Raw genomic sequence first — 14,589 nt, 5'->3', positions numbered from 1 at the left:
GCAATCACCTGCACACCATCACAAACGGTAACAGTCCTGTCCTGGAAATAAAACCCTTTCTCAGCCATAAAGATTCCAGAACTATGACCACAGGACTGACATCATGAACAACCTGGCCCAGCCCAACAGCTAACCCTTAGACACTGGCCTTCTGCCTTTGTGGGGAAAACAGTCTGAACCCACATAGTGGAGTGTGCCCCTCCCCCAGTTACCTAAGTGGGAGTCCTTTATTATCTTCCCTCTTTCCTCCCAGTGAAAGTTTTCCTGTAAATGTGTGCTTTCATTTTCATTTCCATTATTACCAAAAGCAAGGGTCCATGCGAATCGGCAGAGCCCAAGGAAATGAAAAGGGTGTGTGCAAAGGTCTGGGAGGACAAAGGAACACAGTGCCTTAGAAAGATGAGAAAGGAAATTCCTTTTCATTGGGTTAGAGCATGAAGAGGAGGCAGTTAAGGGCCCCTTCTGGTGGCTGTCACCAGATGCACAGTCCCCAGGAGGCTTCTTTCCAGGTTCTTGATGTCTGGAAAAAAGAATGAAACAAAATACACAGAAAAGGCCATGAAAGCAGACATTTATTGAAGGTAGAAAAGAAGTGTGAGAGTGAACAGGCTCCCGGCACCCGGGGCACAGGGAACTTCTGCATCCCAAGTTTTCTCGGTCTTTTGCAAATAAAGTGTTGGGACAGTCACCTTGTCCAGCATTCACTTGGGCTGCGCCACAAGTGAACTTTCTTACTGGAAGCTCCCGTGGCTTCCTGCCATAGGTAAGTGAAGGTCAGGAACAGCATCCTTTGATTGGTCATGTCCATGTGCATTTAAGAGATTGAAAAGAGCATCTTCTGATTTGTCCTGTAAATAACATTAGACTCAGATGAAGGTTAAATAAGTTCTCTGTACGGTGAAGCTGGCATCATTGTAGTGAGCGTCCCTCTCCCGGGAAGTGTTCTTCGCTTTGCCCTGTCATAACAGTACCTTCTACAGCTGGGTCCCAGAGGAGGTCTTTGACTACATTTCACAGCAGTTCTTCATTTATCTGCAAGCAGACACAAAAACTAGTGCTATATGTGATAAAGTCCCAGTGTTCTGTTATGAGATACTCCTAGAGCACTAATTGGGAGCATTGTCCAAAGGCTCACAGTTGGGCTAGTGAGCCCTCTGGCTGGGTCAGTGCAGGGACAACTCTTCTGAGTTGGACTCTAAACATACATTATTATAGGTATTGTTACTAGGCTAACTTAGATTTAAATAGTGTTCCTGTTGGTACCTTTAGCCAATCCACAAATCTTAGGCAGCAATTCAATTTTTTTAAAAAGCATTAGATATACAGGTATTATGTTAGCTATCAAGTTCTCTGGTCCTAATTGGAGACAGAGCTGACCGAAGTGTGCAGATGCTAGCTCTGGAGTATCACGTTGTGATTAGAGCTTCTGAAATGTCAGACAGTCACTATGGAGCAGCTAGACATAATCACGGCAAAGAACTCCTGTAAGAGCAGCAAGTCCTAAACTGCTTGTGTGGATGTGGGTTGAAGTAAAACTCCAGGCACCCAACATGACTGTTACATGTGCACCTTCTCCATTCTTTCTGAAAATGCCTGGGCAAAAACATAGGAAAACTTCATCATTCTTATCTTCATTCTTTGCATTAAGGATCAAAAATAATTTGAAACATACTTAAAGAAATAGGATTCCTGAAGACCCATTTAAAACAAAGCGATGATGGAACATTGATGAATTATCAGTGCAAATGTAAAATCATGCAGCTGCTATAGTGTGGACTTAAGGCCATCTTACAACTTTAAATTGTAGAAAACCTGTACTATTACAAGTGTGTTTTTTTCCATGAAAATATAAATGAGGTTGCTCCAGTGGGATATAATTATTTCCCGATGAACATGGTCTGGCTTGTTACTGCTTTGTAAATTTACCTTAATACTCCAGTTTGTCTACATATGTATCCTTCCCATTCTCCCTTGAACTGATTAACATCACACTTTTCCTGATTAAAAAATGAGTGGCTCCACAAAAAAGTAAGATGGATTTACCATCTGATCCAGCATCTTCACTCCTGGGCATTTACCCCAAAGAATTTAAAGCAGGGGCTCAGCAAGATACCAGTCCACTCATGTTCACAGTAGTGTTATTCACAGTGCTTTAAAAGGAGAATCCTGACTTACGCTGCTACATGCATGAACCCTGAGGACTCCAGGATAAGTAAGCCTAATGGAAATTCTACATGGCTCACCTTACAGAGCCAGATTCAAAGGGATAAATTAGAGTGGCGGTTGTCAAGTGCTGTGGAGCATAAAGAGGAATGGGAAATTAGAGTCCAGGAAGATGAAACGCTCTGGAGAGGGATGGTGGTGATTGTTGCACAGCAATGTAAATACACTTAATGCACCGATCCTACACATAAAAATAGTTAGGCAAGCTGATCGTGGAGGTACCCACCTGCAATTCCAGGTATTCAGGAAACTGAGGCGGGAGTATCTCAAGTCTGACCCCAGCCTAAGAAAGTTAGCAAGTCTGTCTCAAAATAAAATTTTAAAGACTGGAGATACAGCTAACTGTAATGTGTCTGCCTAGCATATGTGAGAACCCAGGGCTCAACCCCAGACACTGCAAATAAAAAAATTTAATTAATTAAAAGTTTAAAAAAGATTAAGACAGCAAGTTTTATGAAATGTGTATTTTATCACAATTTAATTTTTATTTTAGAAATAATTTTAATTGTAACAATTTTAAAGATAATACATTTCCAACATAAGAAATATGGAAAAATACAAAAAATGTTAAACAATAACTTTAGAAGTACACATCAGGACTGCCAAATAGGAAATGAATTCTTAGCAAATATTTTAATTCATTTTTTAAAATCAGAAAACAGTGTGATGTTAATCAGTTCAAAGGAGATTGTAAAGAATACATATGCTGTTAAACTAGAGTGCAAAAATAAATTTACAAACCAGTGTCGAACCAGATCATATCCACTGGGAAATAATCAATTATATTCCACTGGGGAGACCTCATGTATATTTCCATGGACAAAACTCATGTGCACAGTACGAGCTCAGAGTAATAAAACAGATTAAAGCCTATGAAAGGCCTCAGAACCCTACAGAATCACACAAATTTGCAAAGCCTGTGAACCAGGACGCCCAGTAATATTTACCAGCCCTCATTTTTCCCACTTCCACTTCAAAGTCTTTTACAAATTTGAAAAACAAAATCTTTTGTAATTCTTAAACCCAGAAGTTACACACGCTGTGATTCCTTTGGGTTAAGCTTAGTCCGGAGCTTGAGCCTTTATTAAGCAAATTAAACAAACCTTAGTAAACAAGCTGAGTGCAACATTTGGGAACCCGCTCTCCCTGGGAGCCCCAGCTGGGCCCGGATCCACGCATCCCGGCACCGGTGCAAAGCAGAGAACCCTAGAGGAGTCCGACGCCGGCCGGGAGGCAGGAAGAGCTGCCTGCTTTCCGCGACGGCCGGCGGGAGACAAACGTTCCCAAGCGCGGTCTGCGGAGCACCGGGAGCTGCGCGCCGGGAGGGAGCGGTGGGGTGCGCCCCAGGCACCGCCCCTTCTGGCCGCCGGCCGCCCTGGACGGCACCGCAGCCAGGACAGGGCGGCCTCCGCCGGGTCCTGGACTGTCCTGCCGGGCCGGCCCGCGGCCCCGCGTCGCCCCGAGTCCGGCTCTGCCCGGGCTGGGCGCGCCCCACGGGCCCCGCCCACGTGGGCCGGGCTGGCCGCTGACCCCACACCTGGCCGGGTTTCGGTCAGCCCCGCCCACGAGCTGGTTTCGATTGCGGACGCGGGAGGGCGGAGCGGCCGGAGCGAGAGCGCGCGGGTGGCAGGCAAGCGGGCCGTCGGGCGCCGGAGCCAGCGGGCAGCGCCGCGTCCCCCAGCCGGGCCGCGGAGCCGGGCAGGCGGCGGGGAGCCAGCCGGGATGCGGACGCCCACGGTGATGACGCTGGGCATGGTGTTCAGCCCCTGCGGGCTGCTGCTCAACATGGTCAGCACGCTGGCCCCCGGCTGGCGGCTGGCCAGTGGCTTCCTGGACAAGCCGGTGGACACCGTCCTGTACCAGGGCCTGTGGGACATGTGCCTGGAGCAGAGCAGCCGCGAGCGCCAGTGCGGCCAGCAGGACGAGTGGGGCTACTTCACATCCGAGCCGGTGCTCGCGGCCCGTGGGCTCATGCCCACGTCGCTGGCCGTCACGGGCCTGGGGCTGCTGCTGGCCACCCTGGGCGTGCGCTGCTGGCGGGACGAGCCGCAGTTCGCGCTGGCCGGCCTCTCCGGCGCTGTGCTCTTCGTCGCGGGCCTCTTCAGCCTCATCCCGGTCTCCTGGTACACTCACTTCCTGGGCGATCGCGAGGTCCTGCCCGGCCCGGCCAGCCCGGTCACCTTGCAGGTGAGCTACTGCCTGGTGCTGGGCTACCTGGGCAGCTGCCTGCTGCTGCTGGGCGGCTTCTCGCTGGCGCTCAGCTTCGCGCCCTGGTGTGAGGAGCGGTGTCGCCGCCGCCGCAAGGCGCCCCCCGCCGGCCCGCGCCGCAGCAGCGTCAGCACGGTCCACGTGGACTGGCCGGAGCCCGCGCTGACCCCGGCCATCAAGTACTACAGCGGGGGCCAGCACCTGCCGCCGCCCGCCGAGCGCTCCGCTGCCGCCAAGCCCAGGGTCGGCTTCCCCATGCCGCGGCCACAGCCTCGGGCCTACACCAACCCAGTGGACGTGCTGGACGGGGAGCAGGACGCGGGGACCGCCTCCCAGAGCTCTTCCTCACACAGCACCCGGCCCTGCCACAGCTCCCTGCCCTGCGACTCTGACTTGTAGACACCCAGCCCGCCCCTGGTTGCTGGGGCACAAGCTCCAAGCTCAGCCCGGGGCTGAGGGTGATCAGGCTCCTCCCTGCCTTGGCCGGCCGGGAGCCAGTGTACACTACTCAGGCTGCAGCTGCCTGCTCTGAGTTGCAGGAACCCACGGAGACCTTCCTTCCCAGTGACCGGACTTCTTGGACGGTTAGTTCAGCTTGGGTTCAGTTTTCTTCTTATAGAGCTTTGTTTTCTTCTCCAGAGGGATCAGGGCCTCTTACAGGGTAACCTGTGCTCCATATTTTCTTGCTGAAGGAGATCTAGAAAGGGCAGTGTGTGCATCGTGGTGACCAAGGACAGTAACAACAACGAAACGTTGAAATCAGCCAACAGAGACTCAAAAGCGATTCAGCGCCTTGAAACTAGTGTTTTAAAATATCGATGAATCTTACATCAATATAATTATTGTATTTTTCCTGCCTTATTGCTCTGCTGTCATGTGAGCTCTCCAAAGGCCAGTGTATTTCTCTCTCAGGAGGCTTCTAAACTGAAAGCCACGCAAATGCCACCAGTTTTATTGGCGCTTACAGAGTGCAATAACTTGGAGTGCATGTGTCCACAATTCTTCCTGCCTACATAGGGTTTATCTTTCATATCACTTCCTTTGGTGTGAAAGGTGGGATCATTCAAGAGTTTCTCTTCCAATAACTAGGAGAATGAAGACATTAACGTTTTATTGTCCTATTCCTTGGATTCCTTTTATTGTCCTGGACACAGAGGACTATAGATTTACTATTTATACAAAATAGAACCTGTGATGACATTTGGTTAAAGTACCTGTGTATATCTTTTATTTATAAATAAAAATGTGAAACAGTTAGTTTCAAGGTACTCACAAAAGTGTTTTTGTCTCCAGCACAACCTTCTGGAGTTTTAGTATTCATTACTAACGATTTCCTGTCTGCCAAGGCACTGTTTGTGAAATTTAGCACTCAGATCTTTGTAAACCTTCGCATTAGATTACGAATCAGATTAAGAAAAGCAGCCAGCAGGACCCACTTACACCCCAGATTGCTTTGTTTTCACAATCAGGCTGTGTTCTCTGCAAAGCCAAGTCTATTGAAAAAAACTAGAAGCACCAGTTTTCACTTGAGGTGAGAGGAGAAATTTTTTCTTCTTGCAGGGATGCCTGAAGTCTCAGGTAGGCAGCTTTCTGCTCCGTGAGAGGGACTAGCTCGCCAAGAGGGCTGGCTTTTGCTTCAAGTGGTTGATTTAAAGGTGCCTTTAATGGAACTAAATCTCATCTTTAAAACCTGCCCTTGGGCAGTGGGAACCCTCAATGCAATAGGCACTGCTAAGACGAGGCTACAGTGGAGCTAAATATCAGCACAGGCGCTGGCAAGTTATTATATATCTGCATTCTTACCACTTGGCAGTGAAACGCCCTGGATGCTAAGACTCAGCTCTATTGTGCAGGTATGCCGCTCTGTGGTATTTTCAAATATAGATTCTGATGCTGCCGGTCCAGAGGAGTGATGACAAACCTTTCAGAGGTTTCACTGATGACAAACACCAGCTGCAGCATGGGTGCCATAGGCTCCCTACTCCTGGCCTAGAGGACCTGCAAGTGGCCCCTGGAGAGACTGCCAGTGCCTCTGCCAATGCCCAGGGCTTGTGGACCACGTTTAGAGTTGCATGACTTTCACTGAGACTCTGCCTCGCTTCACCTGCATCCCAACTGGTGGCTCTAATGACCTTCCCTTGCTGGCCACTTCCTCTAGAGTTTGGTTGTTACTGTGGGGAACAGTCAGAATGAATGGTGGGTAGCTCTGATCTTTTCAGCCAATGTTTCCAAAGGCAGCGATTAGGGGCCTTAGCAATCAGGACTTAGTCAACAATGTAGAGATACCGGGATTCTGGCAAGAACTGTATCTGTCCAGCATCGTAGTTCCAAATATTTCCAGAAAAATTTTGATAAAAACAAAGCTGTTTTGTATGTTTTACTTTCTTCCCTCCCCAGCTGCTCTCCATGGCTTATCTAAAAACACTTGCATGATTAAGAACATTTTTTCATTTGCTCAGTGAAATGTAAAAATCTATTTTACCCTATCCATAAAAATAAAATTCCTTTAAGAAATACAGATGGTTTTTTGTTTGAAAAATGTTTGGTGCAGCATGGAAGGAGACTCCTGCATCAGGCGGGGGGATCTATTTTGGATCTGAGGGTCATTCTCTGCCACAGAAGCAAACAGTGGCAGGAGGCTTGAGACACAAGATCCTAGAGAAGATGGAGTCCCAGGAGTCCTGCTGTGGGTGGGAATTAATCCTAAATATGGCACTGGATGGCCAAGCTCCGGTCCCTGTAGAGAGCCTGATGTCCGGTCTCAAGTCCTTCCCACTCATGACGGCCATCACAGCTCACTTCTACCAAATGGGTCATATGCATTCTCCCAGAACGCATCAGATCTCTACCAGAGCACTTGGAGGACAGGGACCTGAGAAGGTGGGGCTGAAAATGCTTGAACATCTGCACTGCCGATGGGCCGGTTTCCTTTCCTCCAGACACACACGGTCTGTAAGGAGGAATGAGCTGTTGGTCTACTGCCCAGATTGGGAGGTGCTGTCAGGCTGCGTTAGCAACTGCCCTACTCTTTATTGCTTAGATGATTCTCCAAGTAAAGGTTTGGGCACCTGACATTTCCCTTGCACGTCCGGAAAGTGAGACTGTTTTACTCACTGCCTGTAGTACTCTAGCTTGAGAGACTGTATACAAACAAAAGGAAGGAGAGTAAACCATCAGCAAGGGACGCGGGGACATGAGCTGAGACTATACTCAGGGACAGGGGCACAGCAGGCAGAGGGGCAGCATTCTCCAAGTTCCCACACACACTGCTTCTGCTTCATTCTAGAACACAGTGGAAAGGACAAGAAGAAGCACGTGGTACATTTGTATAGGGCTGAGTAAATCTCCTCATCTACCCTTTATTAGGGTAATAGCTTCTTTGAAAGGGAATCTCGTCAAATATAAGCAATTCTATGTGTGAATAACTGCTCAAGAATATTCTCTGCCAGGGTGCAGATAGCTCTCTGATGCCACAGGCAGAGAAGACACTAGAACCTCAGCGACTCATCACAGTCTCGGGAGTACTGGAAAATTTTCTAATCAGAGCCTCTCCCTGCAAGCCATCTGATATCTCTAGTCTGAACTCCCTGAAATAAAATTCTGCCACTTACCTTTAAAGGGAAGATGACACCTCAAGAGCTTTCTCCATGTGTCATCCACCCAGCATAGTTTCAGTTACTTTCACAATCTGATCAAGGTCTACGTTTTTATCCTGGTCACTGTCCTGCACACATGCACAATCTAACATATCCCCCACCCACGCTAGCTTCGAGGTGCCACATTTGAACACATCACATGTGGCTTAATTTTTGCTGTACTTTTTTGTTCTACCTCTAAATTGGAATCAGAAGTATATTTCCTATTTATTTTTAACAGTGGAATGCACACCACCACTTTTTCAGCCTATTACTAATTTAATAAAGTTACTTTTGTTTTTGGCAATGAACTCAGGCCCTCACACATACCAGGCAAGACCTCTACCACTGAGCTACATTCCAAGCTGAAAGAGTTACTTCTAAAAGAGTTTTCTGTAACAAGTGCTTCTTCTCTTATATACAAATAAAACGACATTCCACTGAAGACCACTGGCCCCGAAGGGTCACTATAGATGAGCTCTTTATCCTTGTGGGAGAAGGAAAGAAAATCAGTGACTCAGCTATTCATATAAAACTTTCTTTGAAATTGTTACCCAATCTTCCCAAAAACCTCCACCCAATCTTCTGTCTCCTCTCCACATGCAGTAAAATAGCTCCTCTAGTCATCTACCATTAAGCAGGACTGAAAAACATGAAAACAAGGCTTACCTTCTTCAAATTCAGGAAAACATAGGCAAAGTTTAGAGGGGTGACCATGCTGACTACGGGCCTTGGCCTTCAGTGGGGTGTGTGGAGAGAATGGCTCAGACTTCATGTGGGCAACACTCCCTAATTCTTGTTCAGCTGGCCTGCACAGGGTACCCAGCTGGCAAGGAGTGGAGCCAGAAGCCCTGTGTGTAAATCCACATGGGACCCTTAGGTGCAAGACCGCCTGAGAGAGTAGGTGCCAACAACTGCTTTTGTCACCAGTGTGGCAAATGCCCCTGCCAGCTCCTTTCCTGCCTCATTAGCATCATTCATGCCAGTGGCTCCCAGAGAGCCTCCCCTCACCTCGAAGCTGAGGGAGGCTGAGGAGGTCACGACTGCTCTGTGACTCCTGCCTCAAGTGTCCACCTTGCTCCTGCTGGACCTGCTTCTGGAAAGAATCACCTAGATGTTACCAAAGGGCTTCATCTCCTGAGGGTGACAGATACGATTTAGATGAACCTGAGGAAGGAGGAATGACCTCTGGGTAGAGAAGGCTGCGGAAGCTGGTAACCTGCAATGCAACTTGGTCTGAGGGCCACAGACTCCATATTCTATTTCTCCCTGTGTCTGAATCCATCAGCCCCCAAGGTTAAAACAGTAGACTTTAGTGCATCACTCTCACCATCCATGACCTCTCCCCATTTATCTCCCATTTGGAACAGATACAATGCTCTTGATTTAACTCTTAACTGCAAGCAACTGACACAAAAGGTCATTTTGTGTAAGGCTGTTTCATCTAATGCACGAACCAATGAGCATTTCTAAAGATCTTTATTCTTTCAAAAGACAAACTAAACCTATTACTATGTTAACTAAACCTATTACCTATTACTATTACTTCCTAGAAAGAAATTCAGATTTTACGTCAGCCACAGGCTTACTGCTCTATTTTGTGTAAGGCAATTAAGATAACAACATGAAATGTAGACATTATCACAACAGACAAGCCATTTCTACAAAGAGCAGGTTGTGAAGCTGACGTATTAAAGCCAATTTAGGGAAAAGACAGGATTAAAAACAGTTAAATAGGGGCTGGGGGTTTAGCTCAGCGGCATAAGTGCCTGCCTTGCAAGCATGTGATCATGAGTTTGATCCCTGGTACCAAAAAAAAAAAAAAAAAAAACAGTTAAATATCAGATCTTGAGTATCTATTTAAAAGATTAAGTTCTCATGAAAAGGCTTTCAGTATGTTTTGTAAACTCGTTAATGGAGAAAGCATAATAGGGTAGATAAAACTAGATGTGGGTATAATAAACACTTAGGATTACAGTTATGGGAGACCAGAGATAGAAAGAGGTATAAACAACTAGGGGTGGGAAGGGAAAGTACAATGCAGGAAATACCGGAGCGGTGGCTACATGCAGCTGGTTCCCTTTTTCCCACAAAAGGAAACGGCAAGTGTTTCTGGGGCCCGAGCTGGAAATGGGGCCCACGGAACAGAAATGTGGGCTTAGGGTAACATTCCAGCCAGAGCCTGGGAGCCCACAGAGCAAGCCCAAACACAGGCCCTGGAGGGTGGTGGAAAGAAGGCTTCAGATCTGACAAAGACCAACACAACAACTCCTGCTATCCAGAAAAAGCGGCAAAATCATTGTACATCGTTATACATGTGTTTGGGCTTTGCTCTTTCATGTAATTTTATGCATTTTGTGTACACTGGGAGGTAGAGATTTGCCAAAGAGCAAAACTGACCGTGAGGCTAGGTCTTGGGCGAGGTAGCAAGAAAAACCTTATACCCTCTGCACCTGAAAGGTGGCAGGTATGCGTGCTGAGAAGGTTCTGTTCAGAAACAGGTGAGCCTCTGAAGCAGCTTGACATTTGCTTAGTCCTTTGGCCACAGACACGGCTCAGCCTCTTGTTCTTTCCAAGTTGATCTTCACTTGAAATTTTTTGTACTACTTTGAAAAACACAGTTTATCTACAATCCACAGTAATAAAGTGCAGGACTCTTCATTCTTACAAGCCTTCACAAACTCATTCTGCAGGACACCAAATTACAGGAAAAAACTAGAAACAACTCAAGCAAAACAAGCAATCTTACACAGGAAGTTGGGTTTATTACAATTTAGATTATTTGATTCGGTGAGTATGCTTAGCAGTGTATGGGCATTTTTGCATTTCATCCGTTGCTCAATCAGCCTGATAATTTGGGTTCTTCTAGTGCCAATTTTTAGTACTAGTAACACAGATTTAGCACTACGTGTATACCTAAGGTTGTTACCATGAAATTCTAGACCATATTCCTCCTTTGTTACTGTTTCCCACCATGCAGTCAATATTTCTGCTTCCTTACATTGGTGCGAATACTGTAATAACAAGTAGACAAGCATCTGTATATTTGGAACCCAGTAGGCAAGAGTTGGTTGAGATGAACCTTTGTGCACGTCAGTACTCTATGTTCCTGACCAGAGTATCCATGTGCTTCTTTAAAATATAGCCCTAGATGAATCATGTGTTTGAGCTTCTGTATCTATAAGATACAGATAAGATTCTATAAGATTCATTTGTTCTATTCATTTCATAATGAGAGCATAAGGGAAAAAAACCCTTATAAATTCTCAGCAAAAGGGAGTGCTAACTTAGTGAAATTTATCTGAGAGAGGGAAGGATAGGAAAGTAACCCAAACACCTGCCACCCCGCAGGAACTTGGCCTTCATCCCAAGAGGCACAGAGAGCACTGTCTTTGATAAACTGAAGAGATGCAGAGCATCAACCAGCTCAAATTTATTGTCAGTCAAGATTCAACTCCAGAACTTCTGACTGGGCCAGGAATCCTGAGATTACAAAGCTTTTGTGGGTGAGTAACAGCCTTACCTACATGGAGTTTGAACTGAACTCTGATTACACTTACGGGTATTCTATTTTCTAAAACCCACTAACAAAATCAGCTGATCTCCAATTTAAAAAGTAGTTATTTTAATTAGTAGTTACCACTTACCCCAAATGGTTAAAGAAGACTAAACAGTAAACCATAAATATATAAACAATTTTATTGGACTATTTCAACTTCTTTTTTATAAGGTCAGTCTGTTCGTGAAGATGTTAGCAATTCCTGCGGGAAAAGAAAGTGGATGTTAGAGAATATATGCTGTATTAAAACAAATACAAAATGCAGAGATCACTGAACTGTACAGAAGTTAGCAGAGAACACAGGCAGGTCTATGTTTAGCAGTAACCCCAACAGCAGCCCCCACCCCAGCATAAAGCCAAGCCCCGTGTGTCAGGAACAGCTGAGCCAGGGATTGCTCACATGTGCTGTGTGGAGAACACAGAGCACCCGAGGCACACGGGTGTGAGAGGCGAGCTGAGCAAAGGGGTGAGAAATGAAGTAATGCACTGCGGTGGCTGAGCGGTTCCTCTCCTGCCAGCAGGAGAGAGGGCTCCACCTGACCTCAGCTTCCTGTATGCTGGCCCTCATCTTTATTTGTCCATCCTCTCGCTGTCCTTCCCCGTAGGAACTTTGAGATCTACACAGGATGCAGCACTTGTGGAAGTCCACTAACTGCTAAATTGCTTGATTACTGTTTCATACATGTTTCACTTTGTTTAAGTGTGTGTTTTTCAGATCACAACCTAAGCACAAAAAGGTTGTTGAGCACTACTTTGATACGTATAATAGCAACATTCCACAGTAATAAAAATCCCTTCAAGTTAACACTGACTTTGCCCCAGTTGGGATTGTTCGAAGCATTATCTTTTAACCATATCTCACAATCCACTTTCTTCAGAAAAACTTCCCAGTCTTCTTCAACATACCTGCTCATCGTAGGCTTCGTTGACAAATATTTCACTGTTCATTAGATTTTCCTCTTCTTGGTTACGTTCTTTATCACAAGCCATATTTCTAGATGATCTCCTAGAAACAAAGAAACAAGTCAGAAGAGTTTTTGTTTGAGGTAGAATCTTAGTTCATGGTATGATTTAGAAATGGACAACTTGTCATCTATATTGTAATGGAAACTATGCCTTATTTTATTTTTTCTTTAATCATGCAAAATGATCTCAAACAGGCAATACTCGATCAATTATTTTGTTAGCAGGCATTGACTTAACTTCCAAACTGGTGTTCACCACTGAGAGAAACCAAATGATTGAAGTCAGTGAAAACTGAATTTGAGGAAAAGTAAGTGACAACCAAACACCAGTGAATTAAGAAAGCTGGTGAATGCAGCAGAAAGACCCACGGTGACAGTCCCAAGGCAAAAGTTAGTAGCTCACTTCATTTTAATGTTAACCAATCAACTATTAACTAGCAATACCTTAGAAATAGATGTGCTAATTCTTCTGGCCTTTTTTTCAATTTGTGAAGGCAGGACAAGGATACAGCTTTTGAAGCTTTAACAATCTCTTTATTTGTTTTAATTTTTCTTAAAGTTTTTTCTCAATCTATCTAGTTTCTTCAATCATATCTTCTTAGTGTATATCTTAGTCTGCCAGAAACATTATTTGCTATTCTTCCTTGTGTCTTGAATGTATTTATTGCTCTTGAACACTAGTTGATACCTTTATTTTAAATGGTTCCTGAGTTTCTTTTTCTATCTCCATTTACAGATTAAGTTGCCAAGCCCCTCTACTGCTCCAAACCCATATCTTGAAATGCTAACCCCATATAATTCAGAACGTGCCTGTGGGTCTTTGAGGAGATAATTAAGTAAAATAAATGGGTGAGTTCTAATCCAATATAACTGATTTCTTTATATGTTTATTAAAAAAAGGAGATTAAGACACAGAGAGAGAACACAGGGAGACATTAGCAATCTATAAGCCAAAGAAAAAATCCACAGAAAAAATAAATCTGATACCTTGATGTTGGATTTCTAGTTTCCAGAATTGTGAGAAACTACTTTATGTTGTCTGTGTCACCCAGTACCTGCTACTGTATTAAGGGATTCCTGGCCAACTAATATAACTCTGAACAAACTTTCCTCCAATCACTGGAACTAACCATGCTGCATCACTGAAAGGGAACCTGCTCACTTCACTCTGGACGCATTAGCTCTGACAGTCATTGCAACAGATTTCACCTGCATACATGCCTCTACATCACACAGGGTTGTTTATCTAAGCCTCACTGAAACGCATGGTCTCGATTATGATTTTTCCAGTTAATTAACAGAGAAGTCTACACTATCGCCAAAATTCTGCCTCAGAAGACAAATTTCTACAGTGGATTTATTTCTTTGGTCCTATTAATCTTATTTTATAAGCCTTCTTTGGAATATGGATTTTCATGAAGGAATTAATAGCTACTCACTTTTTTAATTCATGTACTCTTCTGAAATAAGTGAGTGTTCCCAGCGCTACCAGAAGCACTGATAAAGCCATGGTTATGCAGAGGGCTATGTAAGCAGGGACGAAGCTCTGTGCTTCTTCACAGAACTCTGTGCCATGATCTGTCAGACAGCTGCATTTCCTCAGCCTTCCTTCCACTGTACAGATTCCTCTCCCATTGCAGAATGCGCTATTGCATGGCCTTTGTTTTGTGGTCTGTGAGTCCTTGGGGTGAAAAGATCCTCCGCTTTGCTTGATTTCTGGAATTTTGCTCTGACCAGCAGGCATCTCGGTGGTTTGTGTTTTTCTGACAGGGTGTCTCGTCTCTTGTCGAACAAGGTGTCCAAGCGTGGTGGCCCTGATGCTCTGGAGAGCTTGGGTAGCTGTCAGAACCAAACTCTTTCCTGCTTCTGGCTTTTCAGGTGCCTTTATTGAGTAGGTTTTACCTGTATAGGTGCACACACACACACACACACACACACACACACACACACACACGTCAGTGAAGAATCATATCAAATAAACAAGAAATCTTAAAGTATT

The 14,589-nt window shown here is 45.3% G+C and overlaps 2 protein-coding genes across 3 annotated transcripts in view; one reads left to right on the top strand and one right to left on the bottom strand.

Annotated features, from left to right (window-relative positions):
* Window positions 1-3,811: 3,811 nt before the first annotated feature.
* On the top strand, window positions 3,812-6,949 carry Cldn23 (claudin 23). The gene has a single exon (XM_003462616.4). The coding sequence runs from the start codon at window positions 3,946-3,948 to the stop codon at window positions 4,828-4,830; it is 885 nt and encodes a 294-aa protein (XP_003462664.2). The 5' UTR covers window positions 3,812-3,945; the 3' UTR covers window positions 4,831-6,949.
* A 4,798-nt stretch (window positions 6,950-11,747) lies between these two features.
* The window catches only part of LOC101788203 (low-density lipoprotein receptor-related protein 1-like), a 46,478-nt gene continuing 43,636 nt past the window's right edge, over window positions 11,748-14,589 (bottom strand). Inside the window, exons 32-34 of one of the 2 annotated variants that reach the window (XM_023561875.2) lie at window positions 14,030-14,492; window positions 12,532-12,631; window positions 11,748-11,827 (exon numbers count right to left, since the gene is read on the bottom strand). In XM_023561875.2, coding sequence (XP_023417643.1) covers window positions 11,798-11,827; window positions 12,532-12,631; window positions 14,030-14,492 — 593 coding nt within the window. In that variant the 3' untranslated portion in view covers window positions 11,748-11,797. Of the gene's footprint in view, window positions 11,828-12,531; window positions 12,632-14,029; window positions 14,493-14,589 lie in introns of those variants that run through there. The other variant, XR_010042539.1, reaches the window with a different exon arrangement.

This window comes from Cavia porcellus, unplaced genomic scaffold (genome assembly GCF_034190915.1).
Source record: "Cavia porcellus strain 051 isolate PalLab524CR breed Dunkin Hartley unplaced genomic scaffold, mCavPor4.1 scaffold_24, whole genome shotgun sequence".
Classification (NCBI taxonomy): Eukaryota; Metazoa; Chordata; class Mammalia; order Rodentia; family Caviidae; genus Cavia; species Cavia porcellus.
Note: the sequence above shows the minus strand (reverse complement) of the source record. Positions and strands in the feature narration are given on the sequence as shown.

Bases quoted from the DNA above. Each gene is read 5' to 3' on its own strand.
- Cldn23 (XM_003462616.4), top strand. From the start codon at position 3,946: ATGCGGACGCCCACGGTGATGACGCTGGGCATGGTGTTCAGCCCCTGC.